The sequence below is a fragment of the Leiobunum rupestre genome, chromosome 5 (assembly GCF_980474605.1).
Source record: "Leiobunum rupestre chromosome 5, qqLeiRupe1.1.hap1, whole genome shotgun sequence".
Taxonomy (NCBI): domain Eukaryota; kingdom Metazoa; phylum Arthropoda; class Arachnida; order Opiliones; family Sclerosomatidae; genus Leiobunum; species Leiobunum rupestre.
In genome coordinates, this window is record NC_143388.1 from 68,484,931 (window position 1) to 68,505,298 (window position 20,368).

At 34.8% G+C, this 20,368-nt stretch overlaps 1 protein-coding gene across 1 annotated transcript; it reads left to right on the forward strand.

Annotated features, from left to right (window-relative positions):
* Positions 1-9,509: 9,509 nt before the first annotated feature.
* LOC149945667 (uncharacterized) lies at positions 9,510-20,066 on the forward strand. The gene is made up of 7 exons (XM_090174528.1): positions 9,510-9,833; positions 12,161-12,260; positions 13,110-13,266; positions 15,289-15,383; positions 17,295-17,504; positions 17,570-17,812; positions 19,038-20,066. The coding sequence occupies exons 1-7, from the start codon at positions 9,607-9,609 to the stop codon at positions 19,410-19,412; spliced, it is 1,407 nt and encodes a 468-aa protein (XP_090030654.1). The 5' UTR covers positions 9,510-9,606; the 3' UTR covers positions 19,413-20,066.
* The last annotated feature ends 302 nt before the right edge of the window (positions 20,067-20,368 follow it).

A 20,368-nucleotide genomic window follows, 5' to 3' on the forward strand; every position in this document is an offset into this window, starting at 1 on the left:
GACTTTCTGTACTTTACTGTTTCTTATCCGTGCGTGGCCCTTAATGGGTCGGAGTGTGCAATGACTGGTGGCTTTACCCAAGGTGACTAGAGAATTCACTATTCGCATCGAAAAGAAATAAAAGGTGGCGCGTCGGTCGCTCCAAGATGGCGCGATCTAAAGGAAACAAACCAGACGACATAATAGTGTAGATTCAAGATTTCATACGTTTAGGATTATTTCGTTCGTACCAATCTACTATTAAATCAAATTAAGGTCGTTTTAACAGACCTTTTATCTTAAAAATTGTTACTTTGTAAGGTTGTAATAACAACGGTACTATGGAAGGTATGCGGTTTCATCGTTTTCATTCAAAGCTATCAAAATTAGCTAAGGCTTGGGAATTTTCATTTAAAATGGGAAAGACACATAGTAAAACGATAGTTGTTTGATATTCGCATTTTAGAAAGGAACATTGCAAAGCTATTCCTGAAGTCATATAAAGGTAAGACAATGTTACGCTGGAGTATTTAATAAAAATGTAGTAGTTTTTTGAAATCTTGAAATTATCAACAGATCAGTTCAAGCAGTATCCACATTGTTTAAGACCTTCGGAAATTCCTTCCAAGAACCTGCCTATTCATATGCATGACAGAAAATCAACCAAAGCATCATAAAACAGAACTAGTGTATACAATGAATGGTTAAATAGACTAACCTCTCTGAATAATGCCAGGAGAAAAAGAGTATTAATGATGAGGAGAAGAGATTAGAGGAACATTTGCTTACGGATCATCTTGTAGAACCTCAACCTGGTGGAGAAAATCAAGCTGAATGCATTGAAAATGCTAATGTCATTCGTACTTTGGAAAAAGGAATTACAGTAAATACACATGAAGAAACCTCAAACTGTTGTGTGTTTGACTGGAATTCAATAATGAAATAGTTAGAGAAGAACTTCCAACTGAAGATTTGTCTACTGGGAGAGTGTCAAAATTAATTAGTCCACTTTTCATTAAGAAAGGCATAAGAGCAAAAAACTAAGACAAGGGCACAATTTTCTCGAGAAGCCGCTTTGCTTACATAAAAAATTGCTAGTGCTAGGGTTCATGTCGAGTGTATAATTCATAAAAGCATACCCTGGGATTTATTACCATGTGCTGATAAAAATGTTCACTGTTACGAGTGCTATAGTAAATTTGTCAACATATATTTTGGCAGATAATAAATTTTATTTGACTTAATGTAGTTTTTAAAAAATAATTAAAATGCACATATTGCAATTTAAGCAAAGCTTCTGAACAAACTCTTTGTCAATTATCAATTCAATTATTTAACAGTCATTGCTTTTCTCTTTGATTAAATTAGTAGATGCCCTACGGAGAGGAATAAAATTGCAAGGTTATGCGATGTTGGATCTTCGGAAAATGAAGTACTAAAGCCTCTATTTTGTAGCCTTCCAGTTTGTCAAATACTCCAGTGAAATTAAATGATAACTTCTTAGTTTTCCTCTCCTTGTTGAATACAATTCAATTTGTTTCGATAATGGTAATCTGATTTCAACTGTATTTTTATAAAACAAAAACACTCATAAAAATCATGTGGTCAAGGCTTACTTCATAAATTCCTTTTAAAAAATATTCACCTTCAGTATTGAGTCGTACCACTTTCTTCCATGCTGATGATTTTTACAAGAAAAAGTATTTATGAATATCATTAATTGATTGAACAGTGATATTAATGAAGAAAACCCCGCGTTTATATTTAACTGTCCTTACCTTATCCGGTACGTAGTTTAGATTATCTTTGCCTTATCTGACTGATTTGTTTCCTTGAGATAGTAGTTGGGCTTCATCGCCACTAGGTGGCGCTAGTGAAACTTTTCGTTGCGAATAATAGGTGTGCCAGCGCGGCCGGTTTTCCAGAAGGAAAATACGCGGCGAAAAGGGGGAAGAAAGTGACGTCAGCTCCCGACCTCGAGTCGAGAGAGAACCGAGAAAGCGCGGTAGATCGTCAGGCCGCTAACTGTAGCGCCGAGGCCCAAGTAAATTGACATTTGCTGTGGATAACGAATACTGGTGAGGATAATTTTAATTATGTTTGGATATATCTTAATCGGGAATAAGGTGAATTAACCACTCGATGTCTTTACACACTAGGTATTAATCATGCATGGAATGAGATGCGCAGTAGCATTGTGCCACAAAGAAAGAGCCAAGAAAATGTCACATTATTTATCATGGATTTCCGAAGAACGATATTGAAAGACGACAAATTTGGATTCACAAATGTAGAAGAGCAGACCTTTTCAATCCCTCTACAAGTGTCATTTGCTCAAGCCATTTTACTGAAGAAGATTATGAGCGTTATTTAAAAGCTGAATTATTAGGTTATGAACCAAAAGTAATGCTAAGCGTTTAACGACAATAGCAATTCCCACCCAAAATCTGGCAATTGAGGCTTCAGTCTGTAATGCTAATGCTTCAAAAACTGAAAGACAATCACGAGCCCGCAAAAGAGAAAGACAGCAGTTAGCCAAAAGTGTTTTAAACGCAGAGTCAACCGTCCCTAATGTAGAGTTTGAAAATACCAATATTTCAGTGAATGAGCATGCATTTGACACAAACGAAGATAATCAAAATATAACAACAATTAGGCGACAGCCGTGTAACTGTAACAACTTGGAAAAAGAAAAAAAATTAATAACAACATGGCGATCCAGATTATCTAAGTCAACTCTTTGAAAATGGAAAAAAATGCCCTTCAAAGGTCCAACATTCAACTCAAAAAAGAACTTAAGCGTTTGAAGACAAAGAAAGCCAAAAGAGAAGAGCTTAATCGTAAGTGCGAGGATATATTAAGCACAGTTTGCACACAAAGTCAGATTAAGCGATTAATGGGCAAGAAAATGGTAGTTCGCACATAAAACATTAAAACAAACGTTTTACAAATTGAGCCAGTCCCACGTGTTTTTCAGCTGCTGAGCTACATTTGTATTTTCCCTCCCGTCACCCCTTTTCTTTCTTCCCCGGTTATCATTAGTTAGTTATTTCCTAACTACGCTGCCAGAGCGCACATTTAACAATCGCACGAAGCAAATATTCCGGAAGGGGGCGTCCCTGTGCGAAGTACATTAATTAGTCCATGGAAGGACTAGTACGAGTTGGTATTTGCCCTTGCCCTTCTGGTCGCGTGTTTTTTAAACTGTCGCTACAAGAAATAGCTCTAAAATTTATACAAACGCCGGCGTACGTCGCCGCCGCGGTCATTTTGGCCACGCCGAAGACGCTGCCGCCGTAGGCCTAAACGCCGGCGTAAGCCGCCGCCGCCGGTATATTTTGGGTCAAATGCCGCCGCCGACCCAAATCAGATCGGCGCAGGCCTCTACGTATGGGGGTTTAGTAATTCCCTCTAGTGCTTTCATGGAAAAAATAACAATTTATGAGAATATTTTTAAAACAATATTACCCAACATGGCCTTATCTAATGATGAAAATATAGTAAAAACTATTAGTGCTAAAATGTACGAAGTAGAAGATAAATATACTTTGAATATTGTTAAAACATTTGTGAAACTACGAATTTTTTTTAGAATTAAACATCTAAATTCAATTAAAACTACCGGCTCAGAGGAGACTGATAAAAAGAGAAAATCTTCCAAAAAATGTGGTAAAATAATTCAGTAAACGAGTGAACTATATATGTACGATTCTTGTTGAAATGTTGCCTCCCCGCTTCAGCTGTGGATCCGTTTTCTCTCACACTAAAGAGTTTATGAACTCATTCTTAGGCATTGGCTGAACTATTCCAGAGCAACATTTCAACAAGTTGGACAAGCGTAAAGACATTTTATAAAATCAACTATTTAAATTGTAACACTAAAAATAATTTACACTTGAAAATTCGTCATTTTACTAAGCTCGCTAGCTGCTAATGCTTGTTATTTACTCGGGCGCTCGGGCAGTCACGGCTCGCGGAGGTCTGCGGCTGACGTCATGAAAGAGGGGGCAGAAACGGAGAAAAATCGAGAATTCGGAATTGCGAGTCGGCACCCGTTGGGCTTTACCGGGGAGTCGGGTCCGGCTCTTGTAACCCATAAGGGCGGTGGCGCACTGGGAGATGTTAGCTCTGATCAAATGGTCCTATCCAGACTTGGAATTAGCGGGAGTCTTGGGGCCAATGGCTCTTAATAAAAATCAGTGGGCTCTTAAAATAAATCATTTGAACGGGGGGTTTAATTAAAAAATATTTATTAAACATTTTACGGAAATTTCTGGAACATGATTTGTACGCCGTTTTGTGTGATATTATAATATACTTGCTTGTTTTAAAGTTAATAAACGTTATGTAAGTAACGTAACCAATTTTTATTTTCCTTATTTCCCTACCTAATTTTAACCCCCCCCCCGCTTGGGCCAGTGGCCAGTGTTTCCACTTTCCGGCGAAAAAGGGCGTTTTCGGCGAAAAAGCGGCGAAAACCATTGAAAACGGCGCAAATTGCGGCGAAAATATTTTTCGATATTTTCAGTCAGAAAAACTAAAAAATCGTCGTCTCTGTAGTCCCTCTACTCTGCCCCTATGACCGCCCATTCAATTTTTATATATACCAATAAAAAATGTATAACATTTAAAGAAATAAAATGTATTTTTTTTTTATATAAAAAAATATTGCCTAAATCTAAGATTGGAAATAAAGAGAAGTAAAATATGCAGTGACACTCACTAAAAAAAATTAAGGTAAATCTATGGGGGGAAATTGCGGCGAAAACGGCGGCGAAAATCGACTATTCGCAACCAAAAGATATGGTATCGCCACCTAGTGGCGAAAAAGCAGAACTACGATCTAAAGGAAACAGTACTGCTGTCAGCTGGAGGCATGTCTAGGCATACATACACTTGGTGTAAGTATTCTACATGTATTTCGAAAATTAATGAATTATTAATTAGTACTTTTTCTCAGAAAAAACCAGCACCACGGAAATGGATCGAAATACCCCTACTGTCGATGCTGAAGAAGGTAAATATTATTTAAAAAGTCTAAACTAGGCCTATGCCTAAGCTTGTTCTTTAGGTTGCATTTTAAACATTAATTTGTTTTTAAAATAGAAGTTGATGTCAGACTGCCTCTAATTAAAATAATACAATATGTTGGAACCAAAGTCAATTGTTTACAACAAGGAGAGGAAAAACTAAGAAGTAATCATATCATTTCCTGCAGTATTACTGGAACGTCCGAGAAGCTTAAAGGGTACAAAGTGGAGGCTCTTGTACTGCAGTCTTCTGCCTTCTCTGAGGAGCCCCACCATGTAACTTTAGAACTAAATGTGGAGTTCACAGAATTTCAAGTGATCTGTACATGTCCAAGTGGGAGCGGTGGATATTGCAAGCATTGTATTGCCGTTCTTTTACTCGTTAATAAGAGTAACACATTATGTAAAGAAACGAAGTCTTGTACTGACGTTACTCGGAAATGGGGAAAACTCAAGAAGCAATCGATTGAAATGCACAAAGGGGAACCCATTAGTGATATGTGTTGTGTTGGGCCACCCAAGTATGCGGTTCCATCATTTGATAAAAATAAGCAACGGAGTATCTTATTAAGGCTTCTTCGTTCATCCAAGTACGAAACGGCGCTTCATAAACATATTTTACCTGGCCCAAAAATTAGGAAAGAATTTGTTAAATCTCCATTAAAAGATAAAAATCCAGCCACCGCAAGCTCTGCCATCTCTGACACTTTTGATGATATCAAAATACGTTTCAACATAATGCTTGACTGTGAAAATATGAAGGTGTTGGATGAAAATCTTGGAACCTTAGTTGATGGACTATCTGAAACTGAAAAAAAATTCTATGAAACTAACATCACAGTCACAAGTGAGGAGGCTCTACAAATTGCAATTACAACAATTACCCAGACTAGTGATTTTTGGTTGTCTAACAGAGGAAAGAGAATGACCGCAAGCAGGTGCTATGAGTTTTACACTTATCAGAAAGACCCCTCGGAGAAGATTGCCAAAATGATTGAATCAAAATTTCGTGGAAATGAAAATACTCAGTATGGAATTATTAACGAACCTATTGCCATTGCCAAGTATGAGGAAAAATTTGGAGTAAATGTTACACGAATTGGTCTAGTCATACACCCAGATCATCCGTACCTGGCTTGTTCGCCGGATGGATTAAATAAGTCAATTTTGATTGAAGTGAAATGTCCTACAGCGGGAAATGATAAGCCCCTTGATGAAATAGTTAAAGATTTGAATTTTTTGAACCACAAAGAGGAGACGTTGAAATTAAAAACCAAACATAAATTCTATGGACAAATTCAACTAAACCTTGCAATTTTAGGGCTCTCGCTAGCACACCTAGTCATTTATTCAAAGAAAAGCAATGACATATTAGTAGTTGAAGTTAAAATAGCTGAAGTATTTGTTACTAAGCTTTTAATTAAATTGCAATTTGTTTATTTTAAATATTTTTTGAAGAAATATATAGAACTAAAATCCTAAGCAATATTGGTTCAGGATAAATGTTATTATGCAATTAAAAATTGCAATTCGTTCCTAAACCATTGTTCCTCAGACTTGAATTACAGTATTATTTTACTTTTTGTTTATTTTTGAGTAAATAAAATATTTAGCAATTTATGATTGTACTAAAATTTATTATCTGCCAATATAGATGTTGACAAATTTACAACAGCACTCGCAACGATAAACATTTTGTTAATGTAAGGAAGTAAATCCCACGGTATGCTTTTGTTAAAAATATTGAAAGTTTTCAATCTTTGAATTGTTCGCTCAACGTGAACTCTAGCGCTAGCGATTTTTGAAGTTAGCAAGGCATCTTCTCGGGAAAATTGGCCCCTCTTTCTAGTGTTTTGTCCTTTAGCCTTTCTTTTAAGAAAAGGCGGCCTAATTAACTTCAGCGCTCTTACACTACACAAGTCTTCAATTGCAAACCCTTTATCCACCATAATGGCATCTACATACGGTATGCACTTCTCAAGAACTCCACACTTTTCGGTAATTTGTTTATCAGATGATTTACCCCCAAACGCCTGACTCACCATAGTAATCACACCAGATGGAGATACACAAATGCACACTTTAACGGTATTGGTACCTTTGTAATGAGAGTAAGTTTTTATCTTGCATTTTAGACACCTAGGCTTTTCAACGGAGACCTCTGTACAATCTAACACCGTCCTCGTATGTTCATAATCTTTAAAGCAAAGTGGCATAGATTCCATGATTTCCTCTTTCTCTAGCCATGGAACTGATGATTCTAAAACCGTGGCTAATTGGCATATTGTTTGTTTGAAATAATTAGCCGTTATTTGCTGGCTAAGACCGAAAAGAGCTCCGAGAGCAGTGTACGTAATACCTAATTTAAGTTTCATAAATGTAAGTAAAATTCTGTCCGCGACTGGCAATGCACTTTTACTTGGAAATTCTTCTTTTACTATTTGAACAATCTCATCAAAAAGTTCCATCGATTGAACTCCTGTCAAACACACAACAGTTTTTTGTTCCAATACTCCGCAATTAGCAGCTACTTTACATTTATGTTCTGCTAGCGTGTTTACCATGATTCCTTTTTCTAAAGTATTAATGGCATTATCATCAGTTTGAGCTATTTCAACTGGTAGAGGCGGTTGAGGTTCCAAGTGTTCTTGCTCCGGATCTTCGTCTTCGTTACTCTCGGGTTCGCTGATCTTGTTGAGAGAAGTCTGCCTATTTTTCCTTACAATATATCTATTTGCTCTCCTTTGAGATGAAGGTGTTGTCTTTCTATCATGCTTACGAAGAGGTAGTTTCTCAGAAGGAATTGCTAAGGGCCGTAGGCGAGGTGGATATTTGAAATGATCTGTAAAATAATATCAAGATCAAGATTAAAAACAACGTTTAGTATTACACCAGAATTGACTTACCTTTATGTGTTTCAGGAATATTTTTATAATCATCTTTTTTAAAATGTGAAGAGCAAACAACCATAGTTTTACTGGGTGTCTTTCCCATTTTTAACGCAACTTCCCAAGCCTTAGCTAATTTCGGCTGTTTTGAAGGAAAACGATGAAACCTCATACCTTCCATGGTACCGTTGTTTTTACAATCAAACACGCAGCAATACGTAACCATTTTATTGCAAAATATTACAAACACACCTTCAAAATAATTCTATCAGTCTAATTTAAACGTCCCAATTATCTAGCTTACTACGTTAAGTCGCCTATTTGTTTCCTTGAGATCGCGCCATCTTGGACAAACCGAAGCGCCCCCTTTTATTTCTTTTGGTTGCGAATAGAACCGGCGAAAACTGGTAAAATTGCCCCTGAAATAGCCGAAAATCTCTACCGCAGAGTGGAAACACTGCCAGTGGCTCTCAATAAAAATAAACATAACGGAGAAGGGCCAGGCAACCTGGCCGCCTCGGCGGATTGCAATTTTCGATCGAAAACTAGATTTCGAATTTTTGCAGAATAGGCCATAGATATAAGCACAAGAATGTATTGAAGTTACTAAGAATATTTGAGCATAGCATTAACCCCTGGTACCATCCTCACAGCTTTTGTGGAGAAAGTTCGTCTGCATTTAAGGCGCATTCAAGGTTATACCATATAGCAAACTTGAATTGGAAAGCAGACGAATTTAAGCTACAAAGGCTGCGAGGATGGGAATCAGAATCCTGTAGTCCAATATTCTTAGTAACTTCAATACATTCTTGTTAAGCAATGTATATAACGGTCTAGATAAATTTCGGGGCGTCTAAGCCTAACATAAAATACGGAATTGAAACCTAGCAGACACCGAGGAAGGCACGTGACCAATAGCGTGAGCTCTCTTAGCATTTTAGTACTAAGTGCTTGAACTTTCCGCAGGCCGTAGTGTTTAGACACCATCTGTTGGTGACTTTTAGTATAATTTTTAAGCAGGAGACAATGGCTCTCGCGACGATAGCACGAGCTTTCTTACCGATAGATAGCGCCTTATAAGGATAGCCTACAGAAATTACTCGTTTCTGCTAGCTGTCACCTCCGTATTCACTCCGTTTGAAATATTTTATCTAGACCTTTATATACGTTGCCTATATCTATGGAATAGATAAGACTGTAGGAAATTCATCTTTATAATTAGGCGGTAGCGCCATCTATAGGGAAATATCACTCCGTAGCTTTGAGCATGGCCGCCATTGTGGGGGGAAATTTAGGATATTTTGTAAAGTTACATGGCTAAAAATAAATAATTATTAGGTAACTCACCGTAACTTGAGTTAAAAAGGATCGTGTTGACAGAATAAAATTATTTTTAAACAACTTCAAAGGTTTGTTTGTTACGAGAAATCATACATTTCAATTTCGCATCAGATACGCGAAAAAATTCTATTTCCTTCACTAGAGACAGATGCCGCCACGGTAGAACGATAAAGTTGAATAAGTCTCCTTATTGAACGAAATTTAACCCGCGACGGCCAGATTTATCTGTACCTCTATTTATTCCCAACTCAATGGGTTTTCATGGAGTCTTTTCACTTTTGACACACGCAGTGTCTAAATAGTCTTTTCACTATTACCACACTTTGAGTGTCATAGCCATAACCTTTTGTTTATGCCATAGAGTAATCATGGATGGTTCAATTTATGCTTCAGATTCGAATGTTCATTTAGTCAGATCTTCTGATACTAATAAAGTTGTAAGGAGAAGTGAGAGAGTTTTGAAATGTCGACATTCCTATTCTCCAGAAACGAGGTCTAAAATTTTACTTACCAATGACACTCAAAGGGCTAAAAAGTCCACAAGTAACTTAGTATGTAAACAACATTGTAAAGTTTGTAAGAAGCCCTTCAATCGGTACGATCAATTTGCTTATATTGTTAAAGTGGGAGAGTATGATATAGATTTAAATAATAATTCTTACATTAGGTTAAGAATCATATAGATTCCTGCTACTGTTTTCAGACATCAAGCGTTGATTTACTCTGACTGTGATAGTGACACAACCAACTTTTATTATAAAAATTATTTCCTTATTGAGCTACACTGGTATTTGATTTTCAAATGTTCTCCTATAAGTCTGAAATGGAACTGGACAATACCATTTAAAAATCTATCATCCCATGGAAATGCCTCTGATGTCACATCTTTCTAAACGTGTTAGTTTCATAGTAGGTAAAGATCGGATTAATGCCATTAGGACAATTATGTTTGTAATTTAGCATATTGTACAATGTCTGTAATTAAAATATAATAAAAAGAGTTAAGAAGATTTCCAACTTACTAAAACAAAACTAAGGTCTCAGCTGGCTCCCCCCTTTTTTAATCCATTTCTATCTTAGTTAACGTTAAATAGGAACAACCATTTACCTTGGCTGTAATTCTAGATAGGTTACAACATGAAAATATACAATTCCCTCGCCAAATAGCACTTTCACTGCCTGGTTCAATCCCAGTGTGGCACTGGGTGAAAACTCGGAACAACTCCTTTTGCAAAGATTTTGCAAGTTGCCTCTACAGTGATTAAAGGGTTTTTCCGCAGAGTTCTGCGGTTTTAATTTTTCCATAAAACTTGTAGTAAATTTAGGGAGCTGTTGCCTTGCGTGGCATTGAGGGCTTGCTAGCACCTTTGTACTCAATTGAGCCTGCCCACCTGAATTAAAGGCATGAAAAGTCGCTAGATGAATTGGGGTCTAAGGTGGTGCCTTGGGTATTAGCCTAGCTGATTATATTTAAAAATAATAAATAAGTAGAACAAACGCATCTGGTGTTCAAAAATTATAAAGGGTGGTGGGAAATGTAACAGTATAAAATACAATGACCCTAACAAATGTGAACCTCAGCTTGAGATGTTACACAATTTGGAAAAATGTTTAGTATTACTTTTCTGAGCTTTTCAATTTTAATAGAGCTTGTCATCAAGTTATGCTGATGAAGTTATACACAAGCAAGTTTAATTTATGCACATTTGCCAACTTCGTTATCTGGTTGATAATTGTTTAGAATGTTGACAAGGATTATAGCCTCTTAACTCAAAATAGAGTAATTTGCGGACCTTATAACATGATTATGGCTGTGCGATTAGTGGTTTTAGGCAATTAAGTCGGTTATCGAGTATCAATTTTTTTTCATAGAGTATTCAAGTCTACTAATATTGAAGTCGAGTCGAGTAATCAAGTACTTGATTAAGGGGAAATTTTCTCTTATTCAAGTCAGAGTAACTAAAAAAAAGTAATTTTTTTAACAAGTCAGGTTATTCCATGAGTACTTGATTAGGAGCTTGTTTTATTCCAGAAATTATTAAATTAAATTGAAAAGGAGTATGAAGTAATATTCCTTTAATTTAAATGAACCACAGTTTCCACAACTTTGTAGGTACCGTTTATAGCCATGCAGAAAGTTGTATAAACCCCTCTTTCAACTTTGAAGCAATGAGGATAAAAAAAAAATAATAATTATCAGCTAGGCTAATACCCAAGGCACATTAGGCCTAAGTCATCAAGCGACTTTTGAAGCCATTAATTTAGGTAATTTGGTACCCAAATATGGAACTTTTTGGTACTTGGTAATCAACGAGTATCCTCCAATTATTTATTCGAAGTCTAGTACGAGTACAAGACATACTCTACCTCAAAAAAGGCTGAGTACTCGCACAGCCCTAAACATTACTGATATAGGTACAACTAAAGTGGAAAAAAATATAAGACAAACTCATTGAATACTAATTGTAATGGGGTACACAACAGATGTGTGATTTTATGAATTTTAGGTTTGACCAATATTTTAACCACCTATTATAAATGACTCAGAAGTAACTTGCGTTCTTGCTACTATTAAATTAATGATGAATACCAACTACAATAGATAATTTTCTTTATTTTGTCTTACAGGCTGATTTTAATTTTTTCAGAAATTCTGCCTTCTGAAAACTAGTTTTCTGGCACCATTTTAAACAACAATTATAAGGACCATATTTAGAGTAGTTTAAACTACCAGTCTCTGTTTATTAATATTTTCTAGCGACTAATTGTACTTAATCATATCACTAGATTTTGTAAAATTACTACACAGTAAAAGCTGAAGTTATTTAAAAGTTATTTTGGCAAAGAACTATTTAAAGGCCTATCCTTAGTGTGTATTCTACATTCTTGGCCCATTGAATTATGTTGGCTTTTTCTTAATAGGAAGCAGACACGCAATTCTTACAAAGGAAAGAACTGTAAATCATTGTGTGTAAATTGTAAACTAGTCTCATCAAGTGGGAAGAAAGATCCGAAAATCTTGGTTGGTATAATTAACACTTCATAGAAGAATATCGGGAAGAAGTTATATTATAGTATCCATGAGCATAAAGTAGGAATTTTGATAGCGGACTGATGGATTTCTTGTTCAAATGCAAAATTCTAACACATTCCCTGCTCTGAGACTGTTTTTCTTCCTCGTTTATATGTTCAGGGTCCAAATAAGATTCTACCAAACAACTCGTTATTTTAACTTGAGAAAAACTGAATTTGAACCATAACAAAGCACAGGTTTGACAGTTACTACCACAATTTCCATGTTTACTCCCTTTAAAAGTAGCCACATGTGTAATATGAAAAAATTCCTAATATCTGGTTCTAATCCCTAATATCAATTTATTTGATTTAAATCGTTTTTTATTATTTTATTTTTTTGTACATATTTCCTTTTTAATGTTGCATTAAGTTAGAATAGTGTCTTCAAAGGTGGGTACATTTTAATTAGGCTAAGAATAAATTGACTATTCTAATATATTTAACAGTACCCAGTATGAGAGATAATTTCTATAATTTAATAAAGGCTAATATGTGTAGAAAAGTGATATTTTTTGTGCGTGTACATTTCTCAATGTTTCAGTGTAATGACCCAGTTTTTTTTCAAATTGAACATTGCTTGTCACTAAACCGTTGTAGGTCGAATCAATATTTTCTTGAACTACAACTAACATGAACATTTTCTAAAATTCCTTTATAACGTAAAACTGCAAATATCTGTTTTCTTTCACAAGTATGTCTTATGCATGTTAAAGTAACAAGCCAATTGCTGAATGCCTGCTGGTATTTTTCCAGTTTTTACTGTATATCATACTCATGTATTGTATTTGTTTTGTAGGAAACATTGCGTCTTAAACTGCAATATGAAAATGAAGCTAAAATGTTTGCCAAGTCTCTTATAGATGTTCTACAAGATACAGATGCTGACAGACTTTATTGTCCTGCATTTAAAAGCCAACCATGTGCTTGTCTTCAAAAGTACATTCTTTCTGATGGTAATGTATTAAAAATTAAATAAATATCAATATATTTTTTCTCAAAAATCTCATTAGTCTATAATCCATTTGTACTATTAGTTTAATCCAGCAAGCTAGTCAAACAACAAATGACTTTTTAAATTTGTATATCATTGTGGGTGAAGTGAACTACTGAATTAATGATCCCTGTTTTCTTCACTACTTCTTTACTTACCTTTAAAAAGAGTTTATCTTTGAAAGGGCTGACAATTAAAGTGCAAGTTCACACGCGTGTTAGTGCTATTAGGCTGCATTTAAGTGATTTTATTTATGAAGTTAGAAAAGAGATAACTGGTTCAAAACAGGACAAAAATTAGTCTTTCCACAACGTTTTAAAGAGCTACAAAATTATTTTAAAAATTCAGCTTGAATTTCATGTAAAAACTTCCCATTCATATTCTGTTTTTTTCAAACGCTTCTGTGGCCATTTATTTAGCGCGGTTAAAATTTAGTGGAAATATTTTTGCTAGTTGCTAACACTATCAAATATTTAAATAAATCGGACAAAACTAATTGCAGAAACTTTTTAAGCTCTGTTCGATTTGATGAAATGAATATTCAATTTGGTTTTTGATAAAATTAAATTATACACACTTTTATTTATATTTTGCATGCCCCGTTGATAGTTAACTATAAACAAATAGATTATTGGCTTTTAGATAGTCAGGGCCGTCGTTACCTTTCAGGCGCTCCTGGGCTAATAATATCGGGTGCCCTTTTTCATATGGCTGGGTCTTTGTTGATTACTTAACTATTAAATTATAAAAAATATAAAGGGCCAGACGGTGCCCCTTCCAACCGCGGTGCCCTAGATTTTAGCCCTACCTAGCTGAGATGGGCCTGCAGATCGTCTTGTCATTCAAAGTACGCATTTTGTATAGAGGTCTGACTCTAAAGCATTTTCTTAAAACCTAATGCCAAAAATAGACTTTTTATAACATTATGGGCTCCGTGTATGAAAAGCTTTCTTTAAAATTTTTAAGATGGCTATGCTTAAATTGTTTCTTATTTCACTGATTCAAGATTTCAAAATTCAATCTGATGGACTCGGGCCCGGACTGGCCATAGGGCAGATCGGGTAAATGCCCGATGGGCCGGTGTGGTCAAAGGGCCGTGAGGCCGTCTAGCCCGCATGACAATGTAGTGTTTTTGTGGGAAGTAGGGGCCGACGTTTCTAAAATGCCCGGGCCGGTTTTAGGTCCCAGTCCGGACCTGGATGGACTATATAAGAATTTAAAAATTGCTAGTATGACTTCTCATCCCAGCTTCTGAATTTATATACGAATGTACCCTATTAAATTGTTTTTATTATCCAAAGAGTTAAATCCTTTAAAATTCCAGCATGATTGTGGATCACCTGACGTTATTCCGATTTAAACATTTTCACGTTATTCCAATTTTTAAATTTTCCACATTCCAATTCCATAGTATTTCAGTTTTTAAATTTTCCACATTCCGATTCCACATTATTCCAGTTTTTACATTTCCCACATCCCAATTCCACATTATTCCAGTTTTTACATTTCCCACATTCCAATTCCATATTATTCCAGTTTTTACATTTCCCACATTATTCCAGTGCCTGTGCCTCGATCGATCCTTTCCTCATTATTCATGTTCCAAGTTATTCCATTCCACGTTATTAAGAGTCTCCATAATTTTATATTCGGTCTACTAAAATTATGTTCCTTTGAGGCCCTAGGTGCGATTTATAAAGGGGCCCTCTAAGTTATCTTGGTTATTATATTTGAGGCCCCTGACAACCAGACAAAAGGCGCGCAAATTTGTTATAAGGCCTTTTAAGTAATTTTTTATTTAATATTTGAGGCCACTCGATACAATGAAGCCCTAGGCGTTATTTTTTTACAATATCATCTAAATGAAATTTTTAGGTTTTTTAAAATTTTTTCTATTTAATAAATAAAAAATAATCAGCTAAGCTAATACCCAATTTTTGAGCTACCTCAAGATTTCATAATAAGTAACTTTATATTATTGCAGTTAATTTGTCACAACAGCGAGCTGTACAACTTTTACAACTTTTAAAAGAAGCTAAGAGGTTGAGCAGTCTCAAATTCTACCCATTGGATGTTCAAGTATAGATAAATGAAAATTACACTGAGAAAAACTTAATATTCAGTAGAAAAATGATGGTATAGAAAAAATTTAAACAATTTACTAGGTTGACCAACTATAAATTAAGGCATATTTTACACTAATTTGTTAGGTAAAACGGTGTCGGTTGTGCAGTCCATTTAATGGTAACTGAAGAGTCTGGATGTCCTACCCAGCCTACTGTTGGCCGACTGATTTTACTTATACAGTCGACCCGACAGCAAAACGACCCTTTTCCGACTCCCATTTTGGATGTCGGCTCTGCAGTCGTATTGAGGGCTTTTTCAATTCGTTTCAAATATAGTTTGATGCCAACTGCCGGCCAACCTAACAAATCTCAGTCGGTAAAGGGTCGTTATACTGTCGGGCCGACAGTATATCTAAAATCAGTCGGCCAAGAGTAGGCTGGGTAGGACATCCCGACTCTTCAGTTGCCACTGAATGGACAGCACATCCGACACCGTCTTCCCGACGAAATTCGTAGCAGTCGGGCCGACTACTTTGTGCTACATGGGCAACTGAGGTTTATTTTTTATGTATTTTTCTATTGAACATTATATTTTCTCAGGTGTACTTTTACGTTTAATTCTATTAATTCACCCATTCATTTTTATGAACATTTTAAGTTAAAAATATTATTTTTAGTAGAAAACTAATTTTTTCCCTTTTTAATGCAATCTAATAAACTTGACCTCAATCTGACTATAATTTCGTCCATTGCAATAGGACTTAAATGAGTACGATTGACAAGGCTTTTTAACTATTCTAAATGGATTTTATTTTAAGGCATAAAAGAAAAAAAAACTTGATGCATCTGAATCTTTGCCTTATTTATATTTTTTAATATAAACCACAACATATTTACCAAAAATTAATGTGCTTCTTTAGTTTTTTTAATTTAAATTATAATTTTAAATAAAATTTACTAGTGATACATAATAAGTGGTAATACGTATCAGGTCTTTATTCTTATATAGTAAACTGAGAATCTATTTATATTATATAGGGAAATCCATACATAACCAACTTTTATTATTGATTTTATTAAAAAAATATTTAATAAATAATAGTCATGATATGTTACTGAGAAATTAAAACTTGTATAAGTGGGGTTGTGAAGTGGTTAACACTCACCTCGCAGCAATTATATATTAGATGAGCCGGGTTTGATCCTAGCTTGTGGCACTGAGTGAAAACTCTAAACCACTCCTGCGTTGAGTTTGTAAGTTCCCTCTCTGTTGGTTAGAGGAGTTTTCCATTTAGTTCTTCGGTTTCCCCTTGGCATAAAAACTTTCTGAGGTTAACGGTAATAGTAAGTGTAGGAAGCTGTTGGCTCATGTGACTTGAAGGGCTTGCTAACACCTTCCTATGCAATTTAACCCGGCCACTGGTAATTCTTAACAAGTCACTAGTTGACTTAGGCCTGTGTGGTTCTATTATCTTAGCAAAAAACAAACAAACATCATGCAAAAAAAATCGTATTATTTTAATTTCATGATGACTAAGACTCCAGTTGAAAGAACATCATAACTATTTCTATCACTATTGAGAAAAAGTTCACATACTGCTAGATTTTGGTCATTCCAATGCGATCCAAAATATGAGCACTTGTCAAAGTTTGGAAGCAGAGTTAAGAATAAACAGTAAAGCTAATAATTAAGCTTTATTTAAATTTTTACCAATTCAGTCTTCTGTTAATTAACAAAGATCCCTTTTCCATTATCACTAACTCCATTCAGATGCTTCCAACTTTGTGCTATGTCATTGAACACATTAACATTAGCATGCAGTTCTATCTTTTTCAACTAATTTTAACTAAAACTACAGTTATATTATTCATGTACTTGGGTTCTATTCAATTATTTTCTTTTTCTTTTATTTACCCTTAATAGAATAGAACATCTGAAAGTGAAGACTTGGGAAGAAAAAAGCCAGGCATAGGTTTAGGTAATGGCCAAAAGAAGGGGAAAGAATTTGAAGAGTTTGTCTTACAACAAAGGCAATATTTGCGAAATGAAATCAAATTGTGTGAAAAAGCTTGCCAAAAGGTTTTGTTTTACTCAAATAATTTTCTTCATAAAAGGCTCAAGACTGAACCAGAAGTAAATAACTGCTAACTTACAGTATGAAAAATTTAGCGTGACTATAAATTATTTTATTGTTGCAGAAAGGCCGTAGAGGTAAAAGGAAGAAAGGTAAATCGGCTTTAGGTCTTCTCATTCCCATTATGAGACTTTCCTCTGAAATTTGTTGTCGTAATAAATGTAATCAAATGGCTGAAACACACAGTACACTTATTCAAAACTGGAGAGATAGAGCAGTTTTGAGCCAAGCTGATGCCCGTAAAGTTTTGGCAGAAATGCTTACACCAGCAGGAGGAATGTCAAATTGCTTCAGATTTGTAGAGAAAGTAAGTTATGAGATATTACATATCAAGAGCATTTAGGATAAAGATAAAACTAGGTTTTAATTGATTCAGTCAATCAAATTGATTGTGCCATGCCACTACAAGGCTGTTTAATAAAAAAACTTCAAGAAATGGAACTAGGCGTTGGAGGAGGGTTGTCTGATTCAAATCAATTTATTTGATTTAAATCATGTAATATATACTTTAATGTATTTATATTTAAATTATAGTTATTGTTATCGCTGCAGTTAAATTATTTACCAATTAGTCAAGAAAAACGGGCATAAAACCTTAAAAAAACTCATGAAATAAAATAAAAAAATCAACAACCCTGGGAGGGTTGACATCACATCATAATTATATATCAGATACAAAATTATTAATTATTTTAAGGTACGCTGGTTTTTCTCATTTACAATAGTATGATCCGTTTTCTAGGTATATAACAAATAAAAAATTAATTTTGATTTAAATTTAACCTCTTTGTTACAAAGAGGTTCTTTGTAACACAGAGTGAGAATTTGAAAGAGCTGAGTTGAAAAAAGGATTTATTTTGCTTCACTTAAGCTATAGAGTTGGAAAAGATCAAACAAGGGTTGCAAAACACAAAGTTAATTAATAACCCCTAATAGAAACTAAGTAGGAGGTGCAGGAAAATAGTTTCCTATTCAAGCTACTTGTAAGGCAATATTAATGTTTGTAATAAGCTCGTATGGTGCTCTAATGCTCGGCTACATTTAGAAGAAATTTTCAAATGGTACTTTGCAAGTATTTCTGTACATTAGTGGTAGGGGACTGAGTCGAATGCAACTTTTGTATGAATGAATAATTTATATGTTAAAATAACTAGCACTTGATTCCTTTGAAAAGCTTGAATATATTCTGTGACTAATCATTTACTGCACAATTAAAATTCAGTACTTACACAAACAGATATTCTGAACAAAATATTGGAGTGTACAAGTAAACCAGTACACTTTGCTCAGTCAAATCAGTTGCTTGAAATGGAGCAGAACGCACCGGAATGCTGTTCCGTTTCGTAAAAGTTTTTCCTCGTATTGTTCTAGTTCGTAAAGATTTTTTATTGCACAGCTCCTGTTATTCAGAATTATTGGAAGCTTTGAAAGGAAACACGTTCCGGTTCGAGCACAAAGTCAAATTGATTGTAAAGGAGAATGATTCCTTTTGCCTTTAATGAACTTTTTTTATTAAAAACACTCTCCCCAAGGTTACTGGATGCAGTCACACAACAATTTCTAAGGTCAATAAGCAAATGATACTTTCTGGTGGAGACCGTGAACCACCCGAGCATGGGTTGAAGAGATGGTGGCAAGAACAAGGAAATAGAGCAGCCATTACTAATTCTCAAAAATCAAACAGAATTGCGTTGACCAAAGAAAACAATATCGAACCACACATTTTGAATAAAAATTTTATGAAAAGAAAATGTTCTAGTGAGACCTTCAAAAGACTTAATGAAAGTATATCTGCAACCAAACGAAACAATCAATCAACAAGCAGAACATTAGTGCTTAATGAACCTAGTAAATTTGCTTTGGGAAGCACAGTTCACATTGCGAACAATTTAAATGATCATTTGTGATTGTGATCTAATCTAAGAAATTGTGACATGCTGTTATAAATTTTTTCCAATATGAAATGTGAAGTATCAAGAACGCATAGCATCACTAAGAACCAGTGGCGCACCCAGGATTTTTTTCTAGGGGGGGGGGCGATGAGTTCAAAAACATTTTTAGGTAGAGTTGGTAATGATAAGCAAAAAGCTTTTTATGGAGGCTTAGGTCATGCTTTTTTCTTCTTCTTCCTCCTGGGTGTCCTGGATGCACCACTGCTAAGAACTAAATACAATAAGGTTTTCCCCTGCTGCGACCATCTTATACTTCTCAGAATGGAAATGCCCTAAAATCTGTCTGTTGCATGACTGGAAAATGCAAAAGTGGGATATTGTTTCCCCTTTCTGATGGAAGATTTGAAACTGGGAAGATTATTTTTATTATTTGCATTTGCCAAATTTGTATTAGAATTTTTAATTATATAAATAAAAAAGTGGACTTCATAAACTCCCATTTTCTTTGATAATTGTTTCAAAAGGGTGTCTTCTTATCAGCAAAGGTAGACACTACAAGGTTCCAGGCAATTCTGAGTTTGATAAGTATATCTTCATGATAATGGTCATTAAATTTAATTACGGCGATTTTACTTCATTAAAACTCAGTCCCTTTACCATTGCTTCGTTTCGTAACTTCATGTTTTAATATTTTCATAGTTCTTAGTCATTTTTGTGTGATTGGAAACAAAATTTTTAAAGTTTTGGTGGTTTTTAATGTGTAAAATCGGTATTACCAAAATTTCATTTATGTTTAACATTTATTTATCTGAAAATATGAATAATTGTTTTTTTTACGTTAAAAAAAAGCATATTGGCAAGAATTTATCTGCAGTCTGCTGCATTCAACTACTGATAATACCATGTATTATTGCACTAATTGTATTAGTGATGTGAAATAGATTAAGTGATTTTATTATTATTTAAATTAT